This window comes from Scyliorhinus torazame, chromosome 13 (assembly GCF_047496885.1).
Source record: "Scyliorhinus torazame isolate Kashiwa2021f chromosome 13, sScyTor2.1, whole genome shotgun sequence".
Taxonomy (NCBI): Eukaryota; Metazoa; Chordata; class Chondrichthyes; order Carcharhiniformes; family Scyliorhinidae; genus Scyliorhinus; species Scyliorhinus torazame.
Window position 1 is genome coordinate 6,749,227 of NC_092719.1, and position 20,973 is coordinate 6,770,199.

Sequence of the window (20,973 nt, forward strand, 5' to 3'; positions counted from 1 at the left end):
TCACGGTAATCTTTCTGTGCAGGTGGCACCTCAAATAGCTGCCTACCTGGCATGCAATGGCAGTGGGAACCTTGTATTGGCAGAATCATGGCTGGGAACATATGTCCTGTTTGGCATGTCCACATATGTCACAATGGTCGACTGAAGTACACACTTGAACATGAGAAAATAAGTAACAGTACAGTACAGAAACAGGCCCTCCAAGTCTGCAATGGTCATGGTGCCTGTCTAAACTAAAACCTTCTGCGCTTCCGGGGTCCGTATCCCTCTATTCCCATCCAATTCATGTCTTTGTTAAGAGGCCTCTGAAACGTCGCTTAAGCATTTCTAAATGAACTGCTGACTCACAGCTCCAGGGAGCTGGGTTCAATTCTGTCCTTGGGTCACTGTCTGTGTGGAGTTTGCACATTCTCCCCGTGTCTGCGTGTGTTTCCTCCCACAGTCCAAAGATGTGTAAGTTAGGTGGATTGGCCGTGCTAAATTGCCCCTTAGTGTCCAACGGCTAAGTAGGGTTACGGAGTTATGGGGTAGGGTGGGGGAATGGGCCTAGGTAGAGTGCTCTTTTAGAGGGTCGGTGCAGACTGATGGGCTGAATGGCCTCCTTCAGCACAGTATGGATTCTATGAAATATCCTAGTCATAACCTAACACCGTATCCATCTATATTTAACTTTGCTCCATTAAATATTAACAGTGCAGTCTTATAATTTAACACATATAAAAAGATATTTAGATGCATTCAACAAAACCTAATAAATTTTAAAGTCAAACTTCTCAAATCTTTTCTTCTGTTCTCGGTTATATTACACTTTGTGGTAATATGTCGTTACGCTTTGCCTTGTGATTCAGAATGGTTTGATGGGTTGATGGTGAAGAAACCACCAATCTTTAACTTGAAGCAAAACTGACTTATTGAATAACGATTAAATGAAATAGAGTTCGCACACTCTACAGAGCTACAACTATTAATAAAGTAAGATTGAGTCTGTTAAACATTAATCTATATTTAAGTATTAACTAATGATGTCTACGTGCTGCTTCTCTCTAATCTAAACTAGTCCTTGAGCTGTGATTAATCTCTCTCTCTCCTCTGCTAACACTACCCAAGATTCCCTGAGGTCTGATATTTATACTGGGAACTGGTGGTGCCCTCTAGTGTTTGAGATACACTGAGATGCAATAATTAACCATTCACTGGTATACCTACATACATATCATTACACTCTGGTGTTCCAAAGTTTCTTAATTTGATAAGTTAAGTGGAAGTATTCGTGGAAAAAACTGATTTGCGATAGTGTGGATTCTGTTGGTGTATGCTGCCTGCTAGCTGATGTCATCTGATTCTACAAAAGTAATTTGGAGGTCAAACAAATGCAAAGGAGTGTATTTGTATTCATGTGTTCCTTTGCAGAGCTGTTTCTGTAAGGTGATATTACAATCACCGTCCTTAAGCGGCATGTACAACTGTCATTATACGATGTGGGGTTTGTGATGATCGGAAGTAAGGCGGTCAGCCATCAGAAATCACTCGATAAAGATGGGCGTTGGTACGAAAACAGTGGGTTGCAACGCATCATCAAAAGTTAATAAGGAAAGAAAAGGCCTGACTTGCATTTGAATAGCACCTTCCATAACCAGTGGATTCTCCAAAGCACTTCACAGTCATTGAAGTACCTTTGAAGTGTAGTCAGCTTTATAGTGGATAAATGTAGCAGCCAAGCTATGCACAGTAAGCTCCCACAAACAGCAATTTGATAATGCCCAAATAATCTGTTGATTGATGTTGATTAAGGGATAAATATTGTCCAGAACATTTGGGAAAACTCCCCTGCACTTCTTCAAAATAGTGCCATGAATCATGTGTCTATCTAGGAGAGCAGAGTAGACAGACCTTCAACTTAGCATCTCATCCAAACGGTCGATCGCCGACAATAGTCAATGCAACAAACAAGATACGACACCAGACAGTTACATCTATGGCGATCAAAACTGAATTTATTTGAGGGAAACAATTTATTTCCATTATTCCCAATACATTAGAAATTTAAATTAGGTATACATGATTGTCAAAGGCAGAGAACCTGGACAAGTCAGTTGCTATATAGGCCCCATAATCAATCTGCTATACCATTGCCAGAAATATTATTAGGGAGGGTGTAAACTTTTGCAATCCATTCATTACATGCACATTACAAGTACATACTGGACAAAATATTGTGGAAAAGAAAGTACTGACTGAGAGATTTGCAGTAATATTTGCCACATAGACATTCCCGGGCATAAGAGTATATTTTGAAGCTTTGAAAACATGCCCACAAACTTGAAAGTCATACAGTTACTAAAGGTGAATGCTTGCAATTAGAATTTTCCCTTTGTTAAATTTTGCGTGGGGATAGTTTGGTTGTTCATAAGAATGAGCCATTAAATTGGTAAGAAAGCCTACTTATAACCTTCGGCAGGTTGCTTCATTGCTCATTCTTCTTGTTGCCCAATGCACAGAATTGTACCTCCTACAAGTTTTTACACAATTTAACAAGAAATTACTGGGAAATTTTCAATGTAAGTCTTTTTTTCCCCCTTTTCCGTTCTTTTGAGTTTCCCATGCCACGGACTGTCTTTGCCCAGTCATGGTGGCACAAGTCAGCAATTTGCTGCCTGGTCAATAATGAAGCAGCTCTCTATGTGAGCATTAAGGCATGGCCAACAAGTCTTATTGGCAAAACATGGCTTCCACTTGCTACATCCCCTCTGACAGTTTATATGAGGTTGGACTTTCTTCACACAATCACTTATCCTCCCAGCTCTCTTTCATCACACTCCCGTGCCAATGTGCTGCATCTTGTTTTACCAACCTGAAAGTTCGGAAAACGCTACCAGATTATTTGGTGATGGATTCTGCCCACTCTACCACCGGCTAGAGATCTTTTGGAAAACAAAACTCGGGGAAACTTCATGGAAACAATTCCTGAGCAGCAAGACAATTGCATGGGAAATAATTGTTTCCGTGGTTTAAAATGTTAACGGTTATATCGAACTCGTCAAACCACCTTCTCAACACTTTGGTCTTGCAACGGGTTTAGCAAAAATGTCAATAGGTTAAAGTAGGGGTAGGTTGCTGATACCCCATCCATTCATGCAATGTAGTGCATCATGCATTTTACACACAGGCTTCCATTCACGGTTAAATCTGAATCGGTTCTCAAATTAGATCGCAATTGGTAATACGCTGACAGTGTGCACTGCCCGATTTCAGCCATATAAGATACTATAGTTAGTTGAAATGTAATGGGGAGCCATGTGTCATATCTGTGTATGAATTTCCTTATGTATGTAAGAAACTGGAAGTTGCTTCCGAGGAGGTTTTGTTGAGACTGTTGATTGTCAGTGTCACTGTACTGAGGCTATCTGCAACTCAACTGAGAGTCAAAAGAAAACTTTGCCGGGCGGTGTTTTACTCTCTTTTGGTGGGCGAAATTGTCATGGAAGGTTATTTAAAGAGGACTTGAAAGTGCATTTAACAACAACGTAGTCACATCACAGTAAATGATTACTGTGCTAATATATTAAACATAAGAATTTTTATGAAAGATAAGAGCCTTAATAAGCCGAGCTATTTCTCAATCCCACCCACTCAGCTTCTCACCACATCCATCAATCCATTCTCCCTCCAGCACAATGCCAAATTGTCTCCTCAATCAATTTATATCGTCTGCTTCAATGATCTTGTCTAGTAACTTACTTTACAAGAACATTACCCTGGTGTAAAGACAGTTCCTCTTGGTTTCCCTTCCTACTACTAAGTTCCTATTTTATTAAATTGTACCATCTGGTATTTGAACCCTTCCGGCAAATGATAAGTTAACAATTTGATTATAATGAAACCTTTTCATGGCCATGAATTTTATGCAGGCATTCATTTCCTATGTGCTTCCATCTAATGTCCCCCCTGTTAATACTGGTAAATCCATTACGCTAGAAAGTGTGATTTTTCCCTTCCCAATCCGAACCAACGAAACAGCAGCCAATCAGGATTTGGGGCTACAATTCTGTATGGCTAACCTCCTTGACTCTTTTGAGGAAGTGGCATGTCCAGAGGACTGCAGAATGTCTTCTAAATAGCCACTGAAGGGAGTTCTGCATAAATGTTTCAATTTAAGATTAATGCCATGGAGACTCAATAAAACCTGCGAGCAGAGAAAGAATTAGCTGAAAAGTGCCTAGTACTGGGAGGCTGACAAGCGAAAATAGGTCAAGAAGGAGCAAGTTGGATGTCCCAGAGATCAGTGTTGGACCTTCACTGTTCTTGTTGCTCGATGCAAACTGGTTGAATTTGGAGAGTTACAGAGGGTAAGAAACTGTAAGCAGGTCAGCTTTTTCTGAGCAGGCAACTTGGGAATTACAAAATGAGTTAGACAAAATATGAAGTTTGGCAGAATAATGGGTGATTAAGTACCCTGCAGACAAATGTGCAGTACTACTCACAGGAAGAGAAAATTGGGCTGATGTAAGTACTGCTTGAGTGATATGAAAATAAGTATGGGGTTGAAAGATATTGAAGGGCTTTAGTACACCCAATGTTCAACATACCCAACCACTGGGGAACAGCAATAAACAAAGTGAATAGAATGTGCAACTAGCCAAAACAGAACGAGACATGTCAGGGAAGTAATGTTAAATAGATCTGGTCAAACACACTTGAGTGCTGGGTCTGGTCACCAAGACGTAAAGGAAGTATTTAAATCTCAGAGAAGAGCCATGGGGTTAATTCTCAGTGTCAGAACAGTAGGCCCAGAAGGATCAACTGCAGAAACCTGGCTTTGTATCTTTTAAAGGGAGGCATCTGGGAGCTGAATACCAGGCAGAACATTAGCTTAAACTCAACAGTGAGAAGGGGGACAAGGGAACACAAGTTCGACCAATAAGAGGCAATTTTAGGATTGGTGTCAGGAAGTTCATCACGTGAAGATCGATAAATAGATGGACTTTCTTTTTCTGAATATTCACTCAACTAGTTTTAGCACTGTTGGAAAGGTCAACGTTTATTTCCCATCCCTAACTGTCCTCGAGAAAGTGGAGGGGAACCATCTTCTTGAATTTAACTGAGGGGCTTAGTTCATTTCACAGGGCAGATGAGAGTTAGCCATATTTCTGTGGATCTGGAGTCCTATATAGGCCAGACAGGGTAAGAGCAGCCAGTTCCCACCTCCAAACATAAACCGGTTGTGTTTTTACAACAATCAAACATTTACATGGCCACCATCACTGATACAAGTTTTTAAGATATTCCAGATTGATTTAACTAGCTCAGTTTAAATTCCCCAGCTAACATTGTGGGACATGTCATGTAAATAACCACTCTACTATGTTTGCATACCCTCCTGGATAAAGGAGGCTAAAGCTCTGGAGCTGCTTATTCAAAACATTAGTCTTTACGATGGTGCTCAGCGTGCAGCTCGAGAAATAAGATGGCCTTCCTCGCCTGGATCTCGCAATCTTGTGTCCACTCTAAGCAGTGGGGACGGACCCATTATGATTGGGATTCAGAGGTGGGCTGGATGTCACCACCTCAATTGGCTCCTCTGTCTACCTGCGCCACCCGTGGTGAGAACAAGGTGGATCCGCAATAAAGCTTCATCTTTGCCAATGCCCAAAGACCAAACAAACCCCCCTCTCACCTTTCTTGATCTGTTCCCGTAACAGCCTCCCCGAACAGGCGCCTGAATGTGGCGACTAGGAGCTTTTCACAGTAACTTCATTTGAAGCCTACTTGTGACAATAAGCGATTTTCATTTTCATTTCATTCATCTGCTAACCCCTTGGTGACATTCAGCGCTCATTCCTGTACTGATACATGATCCAAAACTCAAAGAAATGAAATGAAGACCCACTAACCATTGGGTCAGCAGCATTGGATGCCTTAGTACACCTCCCGCAGAATTAAACAGACACCAAAGAAATTAAAGCCTGTTCCGTTCACACCAGCTTTACCAGAATCCATCTACCAGTGGTAAAGTTACTATGAACCTTCCTGGGGGAAATCTGTGACCAGTGCAACAGCAATGTACTAACCACTGTAAGAACATCCTGCAAATCCTGATAAATATTGATGTTCTAACATTGAATAGTCAACTTTTACAGTGGATGATTTATAGGTTAATGGCATTAATAAAATTGCAGACAGAGGAATGTCACATAAATGCACGTCCTCTTTTGTGTTCAGCATGAACATTTTGAGGTTACACATGAATTTCTAAAGCAAAATTATCAACTGCTTCTCCATGTCCCCTTATGATAAACTACTCAAAGAAATATGTTGTTTTACACCTCTGATGTCATCTAATAAGCATGTTCAGTGTCAGCCAAAAAAAAAGAAGCTAAAACAGCTTTTAAACCGTTCCAGACCCACCAGAAGTATAAAAATAAAACCCCACGCCAAAGAATCCTGCCACATGGTTCAGGGAATGTCCTGGAATTGAAAAGTGTTATTTAAATACTGAAGTAATTTAAACAGATTTAGATTTAACAGGTCTACGCTTTCCTTTGGGGTGCTTTAAACATTTGTATATTTATTTTTTAATGCGGTGTAAAAATTGTTCAGCGAGTTTCTATGACCTTTTTGCCTACAAGAAGTCTTTGAGAAAGGCACAGCTAAGCCTTGCAGTACCTTGCTTTTCAATATATCTATCTATCTAATTAAGTTAGGATTTGTCTATCCCGGACAGACAAAGTGGAATTGAATGTTGCGACAAAAACATTAACCGAAAGCAGAAAAATTTGATTAAAAAGATGCAATATAACAATGCAATATTGGCAGATAATTTACAAACTCAATTAAAGATGACTTTTTATATGTACAGCTAGTGACATTCACGAAAGCCGGAATTAGCAAGGGTGACATTATATTCTAGCCCTGAATAGTTAAAAGTTCTTGTCCGTTTTAGGACAAAAATGTATTCATATATAACATTTTAAACCCCGATAGGGTAATATCACAGCATTTCTGTTACCGGTTCTGTCAGCTCACTCCTGTCTATCACAACGTTACAGTATAAGGGGCTCTGCATTTTTCGTTGAATAAGGAGGAAGTACCATTTTAGATAAAGCGATCAACAAGAGCACAATAAATAAGCAATGGATTGTGCAGTCCAGTCAGTGTCTCATTCCTCGGAAAACACACATCCTGGAGAAACGTCGCTGCTTGGGAGAAACATTTTGCACAATTACTGGGAAATTTATTTCAGCTGCTGAATTTATGGAAGGCGAAATAAAGCATTGCTAGACTCATATGCACAGCACCAGATACTGTTAAATCCATCAGCACATGATTCAATGCAGTTTATGATACATGTATTGTATAAGAGTTACAGTATAAAATATGGCCTTTAAAAATCTTTCCTGCGATCCCTCGAGGCTTCAGTGCACATGGCAGGGTGAAATCACTTGAATTCTGGGATGCTTCACAGTGCTGTTGTTTCCCACTTTTGATCTTGGTAAAGGGACTTGTCATTTGCTCCCAGCGTGCACTGTGGTGACTGTAGTGGATCTTGCCCTCCCCTCTGACCCTACCGGAGATATGCCAGAGGGAGAAGACACTGCAGACACTATACTACAGGCAGTGGAAGGAGACACACCTAGAAGAAAGGCATCACGGTGGAAAAGAAAGCAATTAGACCAATTCAATTATAAACCTTGAGAGAACAGTGATCGCTGTTAAATAATTAGCATATAAATCAGTTCTGATTAACCTTTGACTGATTTGTTTTTCAGCCAAGCACTGTCGGTTCAGAAATTAAATCCCTTTTAAGTTCCTCCAATGATGCCGGTGATTGTTACATGTGCAGAACTTCACAAAAACTATGGGATAAAGTTGAAGGAAACGTCTCATTAAAAATAAAAAATAAAAACATTTTGCAGAACAATTTTTCTTAACTTGCACACGGAGCAGGTCTGTAGACCACTGCTGGAGTAGTTTATTGTGACCAATGATTTATAGAATCTCAGAGCGAGGCCATTTGGCCTTACAGGTCTCTGCCAGCTCTCTGTAGGAGTAATTTAGCGATCCCCACCCTCCAGAGCCCTGCCAATCTTTTTTATGCAGGTGTTTGCCATTATTATTATAATTCTAACTGGGGTTGTTCCTGTCTCGGCAGCGGTTTTAATGCACAACTGGAACTTGAGCAGAGAACTGCTGATAGAGAAAGGAAATGTGCCACTTGCACTGACTTAGTTTTAAAATGGCTTCCTATGTTCTGTAATTTATGTCTTCAGAATTAGATGATTTGTTAATAAATAAATCTGATGAAAGAGATTGGGCCAAAGGTCAGATAGAGACAAATTTGAGGTGGTTCAATCTCAAAGGGAGGAGAGGTGGTGGATGTCGAAAATTATGAAATAGGAGTGTGGAAAAAGGCAGCACCTTCTCCGCTCCCTCTCCTCCCAATGGCCCTCTTCATCTCCCTCCAGGTTAGACTGACATTCGATCTCCGCCCTCTTTACCCCATGAGTACAGGAACACCCACTTGACATTCTCAACAATTATGTGCATGAGAGTAATCCCCGTTGACTTGCTTGCTTAGTTTGCTCCCACGATACATTCCCCATCTCCCTGGGGAAGGGTCAAGTTTGGGTTTTACGGCCAGAAATTCACCTTTTGTGAAACCATAGGGTGCAATTCTCCAATTTTGACTCTAAAGTGTTCCTGCCAGTGGGGAATCGGGATTGTTTCCTGTTGGCGTTAGGATGCTGCTCAAGTGCCATTCAATGGCACTTGGAAACCTTTTTTCGGATTTTATGTTGGACTTGAGAGGGGTGGGGCCGAAACTCACTGACAAGTCTTGCTCCTCAGAAATCAGGGCACCAATCTCAGAATAATGGTGCAGTACCCCCCCCCCCCCCCCCCCAATTGCTGGTAAGCACCCCCACCCCCGATTGGTTGACAAGGCCCCTCCTCAATAACTGGAAGAGCCCCCCCCGCAATCGTTGGCACGACCCCCCCCCACCAAGAGAGTGGGACCCTTTTTTAGGCTCACCAAATGCCACCCCCCTCAGTACCCTTCTTCAGGCCCCCCTCCCCCAGTGTCGCCTTCTGGCCCGACCCCTTGACAGTGCCAAACTGGCATCATGGATACTGAGAGGGGGTTAAAGGGGTGAGTACCCTCTCTATACTTGCCTCCAGGGTGCTGAGGGGAGGGGGGGGTCCTTCAGTGAAGGTGGGGGGCTTGGGTGGGGCTGGAGGGGCTCAGGTCGGAAGTCTCTCCCAGGATGGAAGTCACTTGGCTGGTCTTTCCATCTGTAGCCTTGGAAATCATTAAATTGTCTTTCAGCTTAAAGCCTTCCCTCTAATGTATTACAACCCTCTGATGTCTCTCCCAGCATGTCAAGCTCAAAAATCTGTCAGATGAAGGTGAAACTGTTCTCAATGTAGCCTTGAAACCTTTAAACTATCTCCCAGCGTATCAATATTATGATCTGTCAGAAGAAAGTGAAAGTCTTCCCTTTCATGTGATGAAAACCTTGGAAGTGCTTTTTCTACAGCTAGTTTCATTTTCATTGCCCATTAAATTTTTCAAGCCTCTGTGCTTGCCTAGAAGCCTAAAAGCTTTAAACTGGTTTGTTTACATTCAATTTCACAGTTTATTATCTTTTTCAAGCCTCTTGATTGACAGGTCCAGGCAATTTTAAAGGGGGGATTACTGTTGTTTATTTTATAACTGTGAAGGGGTCCACTAACTCTGAAGTGCTCGCTCTTTTGAGAAGGTGTTTGAGAAACTCTTTCTAACCGTGTCCTTTTAACAAGAGGCTGCCTCGTTGTTCAGAAGAGCTTCCTAGAAAGACCAGGTGTAGGGGCAGCACTCAGACAGAGCACCAGTTGAAGGGGGAGCAGTGTATCATGGGTGAAACATTTTGTTCATTATACATCAACAGTAAAAATTAAAATGATTGCATTATGAAAATCAATGCAATTAAAGTTGCATGCGAATGCTTCGCCATAACATTTGCAGCTGCTTTTGAAAATTGTGGGGGCGAAATTCAGCCCATGTTCGCAATCAGCCTCTGATGCCAAAAGAGAAAATGCTGGATAACCTTAGCAGGTCTGGCAGCATCTGTAGGGAGAGAAAAGAGCCAACGTTTCGAGTCCAGATGACTCTTTGGCAAAGCTCTAAACACTGGACCTGATGATTGTCTGGGAATCAGCGGGAGCCCCAACGATTGTCTGGGGGAGGGAGGGTGGAGCCCATCATACTTCCGTGGTGTGGGACGGTGGCGTTCCACTTCTCTTCTGATCGGGACACCCCAAGGTGGTCATGTCTGTGGAGCTGGGTGCCGCTCGGCACAGTGACGGCGTAAAACGCGCCTACTCATTCTTTTTCTTTAAAGAGTCGCAGGTTCTGGAGAGACAACTGGCTTGTGCAACCGGAGCGGGTTACACGTTGGTTTTCAGGCTGAGCCTGGCACTTAAACAAATATGGTAAGATTATCGGTGCATCTTCCTCTCCCTCCCTGGCCAATTAAAAATTCAGAAACACATGGGGCGGGACTCTCTGATCCTGAGGCTAAGTGTTGACACCGTCGGAAACGCCGTCACGTTTCTCGACGGCGTCAACGCGGCCCCAGGATCAGCAATTCTGGCCCCTACAGGGGTCCAGCAGGGTGATGGAGCGGTTCACGCGCTCCAGCTGCTGATCCAGCCATGGAATGGGCGCCGGGGGATGCGCGCATGCGCAGTGGGTCCGGCGCGAACCCGCGCGTGCGCAGTCCCACCGGCGTGATTTCCGCGCATACGTGGTGTCTCCCATGTCTGCGCCGGCCCCGACCCAACATGGCGCAGGATTACAGGCCGGGAGATAGAGATGCCGGCCCACCGATGGGTGGGTCCCGATCGCAGGCCAGGCCACATCGGAGGCCCCCCCCCCCCCCCCCCCCCCCCCGGGGGACCCCGGCACGGGGTCGGAGAATCCCGCCCATGTTTTATGAAGACAGAGTTCCTTATCATGGAGTGATACCGGAAGGTTATTAGAATAGTTTGCTACAACCGTTCCAGCTCTAATACAGAGTACCATGCATCAATGTCAGGTTTCGATTCGGTGCAAATTGCAAACTTTTGCCAAGTAGGACAGTAATTTGACATTTACATTACCTGCCATGCCAAAGAAACCATGGGACAAAAGACAGATATTGTGCTCGCTCTACAATCAATTGGGAAAACAGCACATGGGTGGTGGATGGACTTTGAAAAATTGCACGCTGTAATTCAACATTCTGGGACACAATAATTCATAGCCTGCCAAAAGCCATAAGCTATTGACGCGGTCCTGTCAGAGTTTAGCCAGAAAGTAATTACCAAACATGAAATAATAAGGACGGGACAGCTTTGGAGAGGATTCATAAGGAAGTTACTTGAACCGTTTCAGCGATGAAGGATTACAGTCACGTGGGGAGCTTGGAAAAGCTACAATTATTCTCATCAAAGTAGAGAAGGCTGATGGAGAAATGTAATAAAAGTGTTCGAAACTCACGTTTTCAGATGGGGCAAATGGAGAGAAATGGTTTCTAATCGAGGGAGGGTTGATAAATCAGATGGAATGTGATCATTAAGAGAAGCAGAGACAAGTTGAGGAAAGACATTTTACAGATTGAAGGGTACAGACTGCCTTATAGGTTGGTGCTGACCGAGATTCAATAGTGGTCTTCAAAAGAGAGTTCGCTGAGGAGAAAAATGTGCAGAGAGACGAGAAAAAGAGAAGGGAAGGCTAGGAGGAAATGTAGTACAAGCATCATGAAGGGTTCAGAGAGCGGGAATCTGTGCTCATTGACCAGAGGCCCATAGATTTAAGACATAAACCAAGGTGGTGTGAGGAAAGCCTTTTCACACAGCGAGTGGTTAGAAACAGGAATGGACAGCACTTGTAGTGGAGACATGTTCAACAGCGGCTTTCAACAGGATATTGGACAAGAACCTGAAGGGAAAATACATTGGAGGGATGAGGGGGGAGGCAGGGAGGTGGAACTAGCTACATTTCGTTTGCAGGGAGCTGACGGGGCACGGCACGGCTGAATGATTTCATTCTCTGCTGTAATCATTCTACAATCCTGTTCAGTGGATGCCGAAGAGATCCAGGATTGAGGCTGAGGTACGTTGTCAGGTCAATACAGAAGGAGTTTTGTATATGAATGCAACTTTGATCAGCATTACATCAGTCAGTAGATTTATTGACCAGGGTGGCACAATGGGACACTGCTGCCTCACAGCGCATCGGATCTGGGTTCAGTTCCCGCCTGGAGTGGCTGTCTGTGTGGAGTTTAGACAGTCTCCCCATGTCTGCCTGTGTGGGGTTTGCACATCCTCCCCGTGTGTGCGTGGGTTTCCTCCGGGTGCTCCGGTTTCCTCACACAGTCCAAAGATGTGCAGGTTAGGTGGATTGGCCATGATAAAACTGCCCCTTCGTGTTCAGGAATGTGCAGGTTGTGTGGGGTTGCTGAGCTAGGACGGGGACGTGAGCCTAGGTAAGAGTGCTTTTTCGGAGGGTCGGTGCAGACGTGATGGGCTGAATGGCCCCCTTCTGCACTGTACGGTTTCTATGATTCTGGAAGGTATTTCGTATGCAATTTAAAAACTCCAGTTACTTGTTGCCTGTCCATGAGCTGGTTTTCTTCCAGTCTGTATTTAGTGATGGGAGGTCGGTTAGCTTAGTTGGCTGGATGGTGGGTTCGTGATGCAGAGCGAGGCTAACAGCGCGGGTTCCATTCCCGTACCGGCTGAGGTCACTTTTATCAGGCCATGAAGGAGTCCACACCGAGTAGTTCAAGGACACTTAGTTTATTTACAATAACTATTGGATACATCACACGGTGGATCCCAACAAGGCTGCCTGCTGGTGTCTAATTGGCTGGTTTTATATCCCCTACAACTAGACATTGTTTAGAGGTCCCCCGCCCACTTAACGGGAGAGTTGTTATTATGCAAGGTTCACGGGGATGTTAATGGTTCCCACCCCGTGAGGTACTTACAGGTTATAACAGGTACCCTGCCTTCTCAACCTTGCCCCACACCTGAGGATGGTGACTTACATAGAAACATAGAACATACAGTGCAGAAGGAGGCCATTCGGCCCATCGAGTGTGCACCGACCCACTTAAGCCCTCACTTCCACCCTATCCCCGTAACCCAATAACCCTTCCTAACCTTTTTGGACACTAAGGGCAATTTAGCATGGCCAATCCACCTAACCTGCACGTCTTTGGACTGTGGGAGGAAACCGGAGCACCCGGAGGAAACCCACGCAGACACGGGGAGAATGTGCAGACTCCGAATCGAACCTGGGACCCTGGCACTGTGAAGCCACAATACTATCCACTGTGCTACCGTGCTGCCCTGAACGTGCTGCCCCGACTTGCCGGTTAAATCACCACCAATCAACTCTCTCAAGGTGGAGAGCAGCCTTTGATTACCTGGGACGACGGCAACTTTCATTTAGCGGCATCCATATATATATATATATATATATATAGATTATATACACAAGCTAAGAATGGATTAGTTATATAGTGCTTAGCTTGACATGATCATGTGAGAATTATTATTGGGGGCAGCACACTGGCGCAGTGGTTAGCACTGTGGTTTCACAGCTCCAGGGTCCCAGGTTCGATCCCGGCTCTGGGTCACTGTCCGTGTGGAGTTTGCACATTCTCCCCGTGTCTGCGTGGGTTTCGCCCCCACAACCCAAAGATGTGCAGGGTAGGTGGATTGGCCACGCTAAATTGCTCCTTAATTGGGAAAAATGAATTGGGTGCTCTGAATTTATAAAAACAAAAGGTAAGTATTATTAAACTGGGTTGCAGCAGTTTATAAGGTTAAAAATTGTCACAAATGTGTAGTTATGATATTTCAGATTTTTACGGTCAACTGTTTGAAAAGCACGCTTGCTCACATTTGTTTAAAAAGCCTTTGTTCAGAAAGGATGTATGGACAGACTGCTCGCACATCAGACTGTTTAACTCAAGAAGGGTCGCAAATTACTCTTTTGTAATTCAATGAGTGTTCCACAAACGTAAATAAGATTGCGGGTCTTCCGGCAGGACAAAGACAATTAACTGATAACGACCTGAATGAAAAGCCAGACAAAGAACCCTCAGTGGGAGAAGGGCTGTATGATTGTCCAATTCCTCATATGGAAGCAGGATTAATCGGTTTGGGAGCAGCCATCTTTGAGTTACATACCATAAGAAGAGGCTGGAAGCTGCTTGAACAGCATGAGAGAGACAATTTGAATGAGAAACTGATTCTCACCAGGGAAACCCTAAGGAAGGTTTCTACAAACAGTTATAGACTGTTGGATTACATCAGGCTATCAAGGACCACCACCTACAGTACTGTAGAAGTGAAAACAGAGGCCAGCACTCACTCTCAGGTCCCACCCTGCTGACTGGGTCCGCCTGCAAAGGCAAACTCCAGCTCTTCAGCTACAGAAGCCATTGCAGCTGTGAAACTGAACCTCAAGCTTCAACCCCTTCACTTTGGAAAGAAGGAATTCAAGCAGAGTTTGATTTGAAATCTCATCTTGATAAGCATCTCTCTTCGTCTGCGTTTTAATCTTTGCATCTGTACTTCAGTTAATAACTTTATCACTTTTACCAAAGTAACTTCCAGCAGTAGCTTTTGTAATAAATTAACCTCAACCTTGTTTAAGTCTGAATTAAATTGAACCACTCGTAAATGAAAAGAGGGCGACACACACAAATTCTTAGCTCATAGACCACTTTAAGAAAACAACGATTATGTTATGATGACAAACGGTTGCGTTAATTTCAGAGGGCTGATTTGCTGATGGTCTACTATCAGCGAGATTCCTCCTCACCTGCCAGCTTCCATAATAATAATAATAATCTTCATTGTCACAGTTACTGTGAAAATCCCCTAGTTGCCACATTCCGGCGCCTGTTCGGGTACACAGAGGGAGAATTCAGAATGTCCAATTACCCTAACAGCACGTCTTTTGGGACTTGTGGGAGGAAACCGGAGCACCCGGAGGAAACCCACACAGACACGGGGAGAACGTGCAGACTCCGCATAGACGGTGACCCAAGCCGGGAATCGAACCTGGGACCCTGGTGCTGTGAAGCAGTATTGCTAATCACTGTGCTACCATGACACCCTTTGGGAGTTAGGTTAGATGTGTGCTGCACACTATTCTCTGAGTAGTTAATGTCACGGGGAGGACAGCGGACTGAAACCTCTGCTGTGTTCTCTCAATGAGCGAGGTGCTTGCTGGTGAATTGCGAATTTCTCCCTTCCTGTCGAAATGTATTTTGGAAAACTGTGATTGGAAACTCTAATCCCGCACTGGGGGATGGGCAATAAACGCTGGTCCAGCAACATTCGCAACCCCGTGAATGAATTAAAAGAAACAGAATTCCGCCTAAACTTTGAAGCATTCAGAAAGTCTGGAAAATCCCCCCCCCCCCCCCCCGATAAATGTAATCCTTTGTTGCAAAGTACTTACAATCTTTACGAGATGAGACATCTGGTAGTGGATTGCTGGGTTTGCGGTTAGTTTGTGCATTCAAATTTGATCCGTCCAGACTACTGCCCAGGTGCAACCTCCTCATGTGTCTTATAACAGCTGTGGCATTAAACGCTTGCTGCAAGTGAAGAAAATTTAATTCCGAAACATTAAGGAAGGAAAACAGTTAAGTTCAATGCTCCGAAACTGTACATTTTATTAAAGGGGAGGGGGGGGGGGGCGGGTCACAGAATAGAGTACAAATGCTAGTGACCAAAGAGAGTATGTTCCATTAGGAAATTCATCTTAAAGCACATAACCAATTGGGATGATTTACTGCATATATTGCGCAATAATATTGTTAAAAGTCTCAGGGTTGATCATTTTGACAGACAGAGGCCACCACTTTAAACAGTGACATCAGTGTGTACCATATAAAAGCAGTGCAGAAACTCGCCAAGCTTACTTCAGCAGCACCTTTCAAACCTCTGACCCCTACGATCTAGAAGGACAAGGCAGTGGAAGCATGGGGACACCACCACCTGGAGGTTCCTCTCCAAGTCACTCACTGCCCTGACTTGGAAATATATCGCCGCCTCTTCACTGTCGCTGGTTCAAAATCCTGGAACTCCCTCCCTAACAGCACAGTGGGTGTACCTACACCTCAGGGACTGCAGCGGTTCAAGGTGGCAGCTCAGCACCACCTTCTGAAGGGCAACTAGGGATGGGCAATAAATGCTGGTCCAGCCAGCATCTCAGGAAAGGAATAAAACTAAACAATACCGGGTCTGCTGTTGATAAAAAGAATGGAATTATCCAAGGTTAGAATCATCGAAACATAGAATTTACAGTGCAGAAGGAGGCCATTTGGCCCACTGGGTCTGCACCGGCTCTTGGAAAGAGCTCCCGACTTAAGCCCACACATCCACCCTATCCCTGTAACCCAGTAACCCCACCTTACCTTTTTGGACACGAAGGGCAATTTAGCATGGCCACTCCACCGATCCTGCACATCTTTGGACTGTGGGAGGAAACCAGAGCACCCGGAGGAAACCCACGCACACACAGGGAGGATGTGCAGACTCTGCACAGACAGTGACCCAAGCCAGAAATCGAACCTGGGACGCTGGAGCTGTGACGCAACTGTGCTAACCACTATGCTGCCGTGCTGCCCACAATTTCATTGAAGTAGCAAACCTCTAGACCCAGCCATTCAACAAAGTAATCATTCTCACCCTGACCCGGGACGTTAGAGAATCCTGAAGTATGACAACCAGCGATTATTAAATGCAAATGCACACCCAGCACCAAACCGGCCCCCAATGAGCTGAATTTTAATGGACAGACTACTCTGGAAGTTAGGCAGATATAAAATGGGCCATTGACCATGATTTGTAATTTTTAAACACATTATCTGCTGATATGCATTTCATTTCTCTGCAGTGTGGGATAATGGACTGCTCACCCTCCATTTGCTCTTTGCAAAGTTCTTCCTGATCTGTGCGCTGACAGACTCATGAATGTTCTTGTTCAATGCTGTGTCTCCGGCAATCCTGCAACACAAAGAGCACAGGTTACTTGCACCAAGTACAGTTCTTGCATGTTGCAGGTTTCAATGCAACTCTGAATAAATTCTATTAGTGATGTAGAAAGATTGGAGACTGGTCTCTTTGTGGAAGAGAAGGTCGAGGGGAGGTTTGATCGCGGTGTTCAAGATCATGAGGCGTCTGGACAGAGGGAAACACTGTTCCCATTGGTGGAAGGATTGAGCACGAAAGGTAATTAGCCAATGAAGCAATGGAGACATGAGGAGATACTTTTTCACACAGCGAGTGGTTAAGATCTGGGTGCAAATTTCCAGGTTCCACCCACAGCAGGAATCGTCATGGGCGGGACTGAAAATTGCCCGGACCATTTAAAGGCCCATTGGCATAGGCCGAAACCCTTCTGTGCATGAGTAAAGAACCAACTCCAATAAAGTTAAACTAACTGGAGCTTGGCAGAAAATAAATCTTAAATGTCAGCCAATAAATACAACATCTTAAAGGTACTATTTGGATGAGGTCTCCTATTGTTATAATTAATGGTTACAATATGTGAAATCTTCTCACCCCAAACACATTTCTTTATCACTTTGCTAACGGAAAGCTGCTCAACTCAGCTTCCTGTGGGTAGGTTCAGCTTGTAAGTCTGCTTAAAAGCATTCATCACTGATACTCTTTAAACCCGAATCTCACACACACACACGTAATCTGAAATGAAACCAGTTCTCTTCAGTGTGAGAACCAGGCGTTATCGGTGATACGTTATGCATATGTTGGCACAATACATGGGGGGCGATTCTTCAACATGGAGCCCACGTGTTCGCGCTATTGTGAACGCCGTCGCGTTTCACGACGGTGCAAAACGGGCACGGGGACGACCGATTCTGTCCCCCACAGGGGGCCAGCACAGTGCTGGAGGGGTTCATGCCGCTCCAGCCTCCCTTCCCGGCTCCAAATGGGTGCCGCGCCAACCTGCGCATGCCCGGGGGACTGCTTCAGCGCGCCGGCCCCGACTCAACATGGGGTCGGTGTTCAGGGGCCGGCCGCGCAGGAATGTAGGCCCGGGGGGGAGAGGCTGGCCCGCCGATCGGTGGGCCCCGATCGCGGGCCAGACCCCATCGTAGCCCCCCCCCCCCAGTGAAGGATCGCTTTTCCCCGCCCCCCCCCCGACAGGCCGCCCCCCTGACCCTTCGCACAGAGATTCTCCGCACCTCGGAGAATCGCGCGCGGGCGTCGGGGCGTCGTACCACGGTTGCGCCGATTCTCCGGCCCGGCGCGGGGCTCGGAGCATCGCCCCCTGATTTCTCAGAAAATTGCTTCAACAGCTTGTGTGTGTAAAGAAATACTTCCTGGGATTTCTGAAAAGTGCCCATCGCGGCGATAAACTGGTGGCGTCCTGCCCTGTTGCCTTAATGCATCTGAAAATAGTGATCTTGGTTTGCCACGTCAAGCTCTGTAAGAATCTTGACAGGCTCGATGAGGTCCCCTCCATCAGGATTGTCTACAGAAATACACAGGACATGGGGCACGCTCTTTGGGAAGGTGGGGTTGAAAGAGAAAATTGAAGCATCAAACAATATTAAGCAAATTAATCAAAGTTCCTGCTACCTTGGTAGATAGTCAATTTGTTTTCCAGATGCTCCATTAACAATAGGCCAACCTTAAACAGAACTTACATTTACACCCATGGGAGTAAGGATCAGTCTCATCTGACTCTGTTCATCCTTGTTAACCAGTCCTCACACCATTGTTACAGCCTCCACCAGCTGAAGATTTCTCCCGTGTAGAAGCAAGGGAAATGACCAATACAATTATCCAGTTACTGGTGCGATGGTTTAATGGGTAAACCATGGTGTGGTGCCGGTCCATAAGGACTAGGGAGGACTCCAGGTGCTACGCTTTCTCTATTTTAAGTAGCCAATACCTGCCAGAACAACACTTATGGAGATTTAGTTCATCTCTGTCTGAACTGGAAAGACAAGTGTTCAGCCATGGTTTCTTCCTCTTGCTATCTGGCAAGTTCCCAAGGAAGTTGTAGACTTGCAGCCATTGGACAGGCACAGGGCCAGTCTGAGAGGTGCCTTGTGGGTGGGTAACCGTTCCAGAACCGTCCCGGCAAACGGCCGGGAGTCTGGACTGGGCCAGGGAACCGGAATGCCAGCAGGAAACTCCGGACCCACTCGCATTCGGGAATCCTGTCCAAAGTTAAGCTCAATGCCCTTTCTTTTTTTATATAAATGTTTTTATTAAGACTTTTGTAATATACAAAACAAGGCTAAGGGTGGACATACATTAGGAGACGAAGGATAAGGTAAAATATTTACACATCGGTCTGTTTCTATAATTTACATAACTCGTCTTGCATTATTTGTCAATGCCCTTTCATCAGAACTGGGAAAAGGTAGAGGTGCGACAGGTTCTAAGGACCTTCTGTGTTCTGTGACTACGTGAAGGTCTGAAATTACCTTGGCCCAGTGCTCAATTTAAAATATCCTGTGAGAGTTTGTTTCATAGCAATAAGGGAAAGACCCGAAATAAAGTACCAATTAGGTCCTTAGGCGGCTGGGCAACAGAAATTCTAGCAGACGCCTGAACGCATTTACTGTAACTCAGAGAAAATTAACAACAGCTGGGATACTAACAAAACCACAAGAGGCTAAACTTTCTCCCTCTTCAATTATGTGGTTTCTCAGCCTTAGTAGTTCCAGCTTCTGGAACATTCCCACAGTAGCAGCACCTGAGCATCACGGTATAAAAACTACCACAACCCTCCTTTGTCTGATGTCAAGCTAAGCAGTGGAGTATTTGATTGTGTTAGTGAGGTTAACGGTACAATTCTGGTAACTTGTGCCTCTTCTGATTTCCAAAGTGTTTTTTATTGCCAGGAGAAACTGAATTTTTTATTCTTCGAGTCAGAGTAGTCAGGGTAGAGTATTATCTAATACACCAAAGGCAAAATGTCATCGGAGGCCTCAGGGGGAGCTGCCACTGAATGTAGTTGTCATTGAGTCCATTATTTTGATGCTGTCTGCACACAGGTTAGTGATGTAGGACTTGCTCTCGACAGTAGAGTACACCCACAGGGGAAGTACAAGCATAAACTTTGAGCCACCTCGTTTTCTGAATGAAGAACTGTTTTGGTGTTGTGGAACCTGCTCTAAATAAGGTTAAATTCTCTGCCAAAGGGACTGGCTAGTCTATAAGGTTTAAAAGAAAAATGTTCAAACAATATGGGTGGAATTTTCCCGAATTTTGGCAAAGGCCGATAGCGGGTGGGAAAAGCGGCATTGAAAACGTCGGCACCAATGGTGACCTTCTCCGCTGTTTCTTCGGGACATGGAGAAATAAAGCAGGCAAGGGGTGGGTCCCACGACACCATGCTGGCACGGTGAGCTCTGATTGTGCCCATCCCACCTACAACTTCATTTTCTGAAGATCGGGGCACAGTTTTTAAAGGCCACCCCATTGCGCAAAAGTTAACTTGGAATCATTCCCCGCCTCCACCCCCGCCCCCCCAAGACACACCACCCGTTCCCACTCTGGCACTGCCCAGGTAGTGCATGACCCGCTCCCCCCCCTCCTGAGTGAATCACTCAATGGAATTCCTCAGGGAGATCTGCTCGAGAGGTGCATGCCTTGGGAAACCAGTTGGGTTCCATGCCGGTGTGAATGGACTTTCCTCTGGGGAATGGGGGAGGGGGGTGGGGAGAGATACAGGCCTAATAATGATATCCTAAATGTATGGAAATGATGTTCCCAACATTGAATTTGGGAAACACATGACGTCACTGGGACAATTGTGTCAGGTTTTTACATCATCTGAAAAGTGACTTGGACATCGCATGAGATTCTCCCGTCCACTCTCGGCCGGCCCAAAGAAAGCTGCAGCAGGAATTCCCGGCCTATGGCCCCGATTTCCCGGACCCATTT

General features: G+C 45.0%; 1 protein-coding gene across 1 annotated transcript in view; it reads right to left on the minus strand.

The window, feature by feature from the left end:
• Positions 1-1,974: 1,974 nt before the first annotated feature.
• Positions 1,975-20,973, minus strand: part of LOC140387825 (calcium/calmodulin-dependent protein kinase type 1D-like) — a 331,474-nt gene continuing 312,475 nt past the window's right edge. Inside the window, exons 8-10 of the mRNA XM_072471001.1 lie at positions 16,965-17,052; positions 15,500-15,638; positions 1,975-7,630 (exon numbers count right to left, since the gene is read on the minus strand). Coding sequence (XP_072327102.1) covers positions 7,503-7,630; positions 15,500-15,638; positions 16,965-17,052 — 355 coding nt within the window. The 3' untranslated portion in view covers positions 1,975-7,502. The remainder of the gene's footprint in view (positions 7,631-15,499; positions 15,639-16,964; positions 17,053-20,973) is intronic.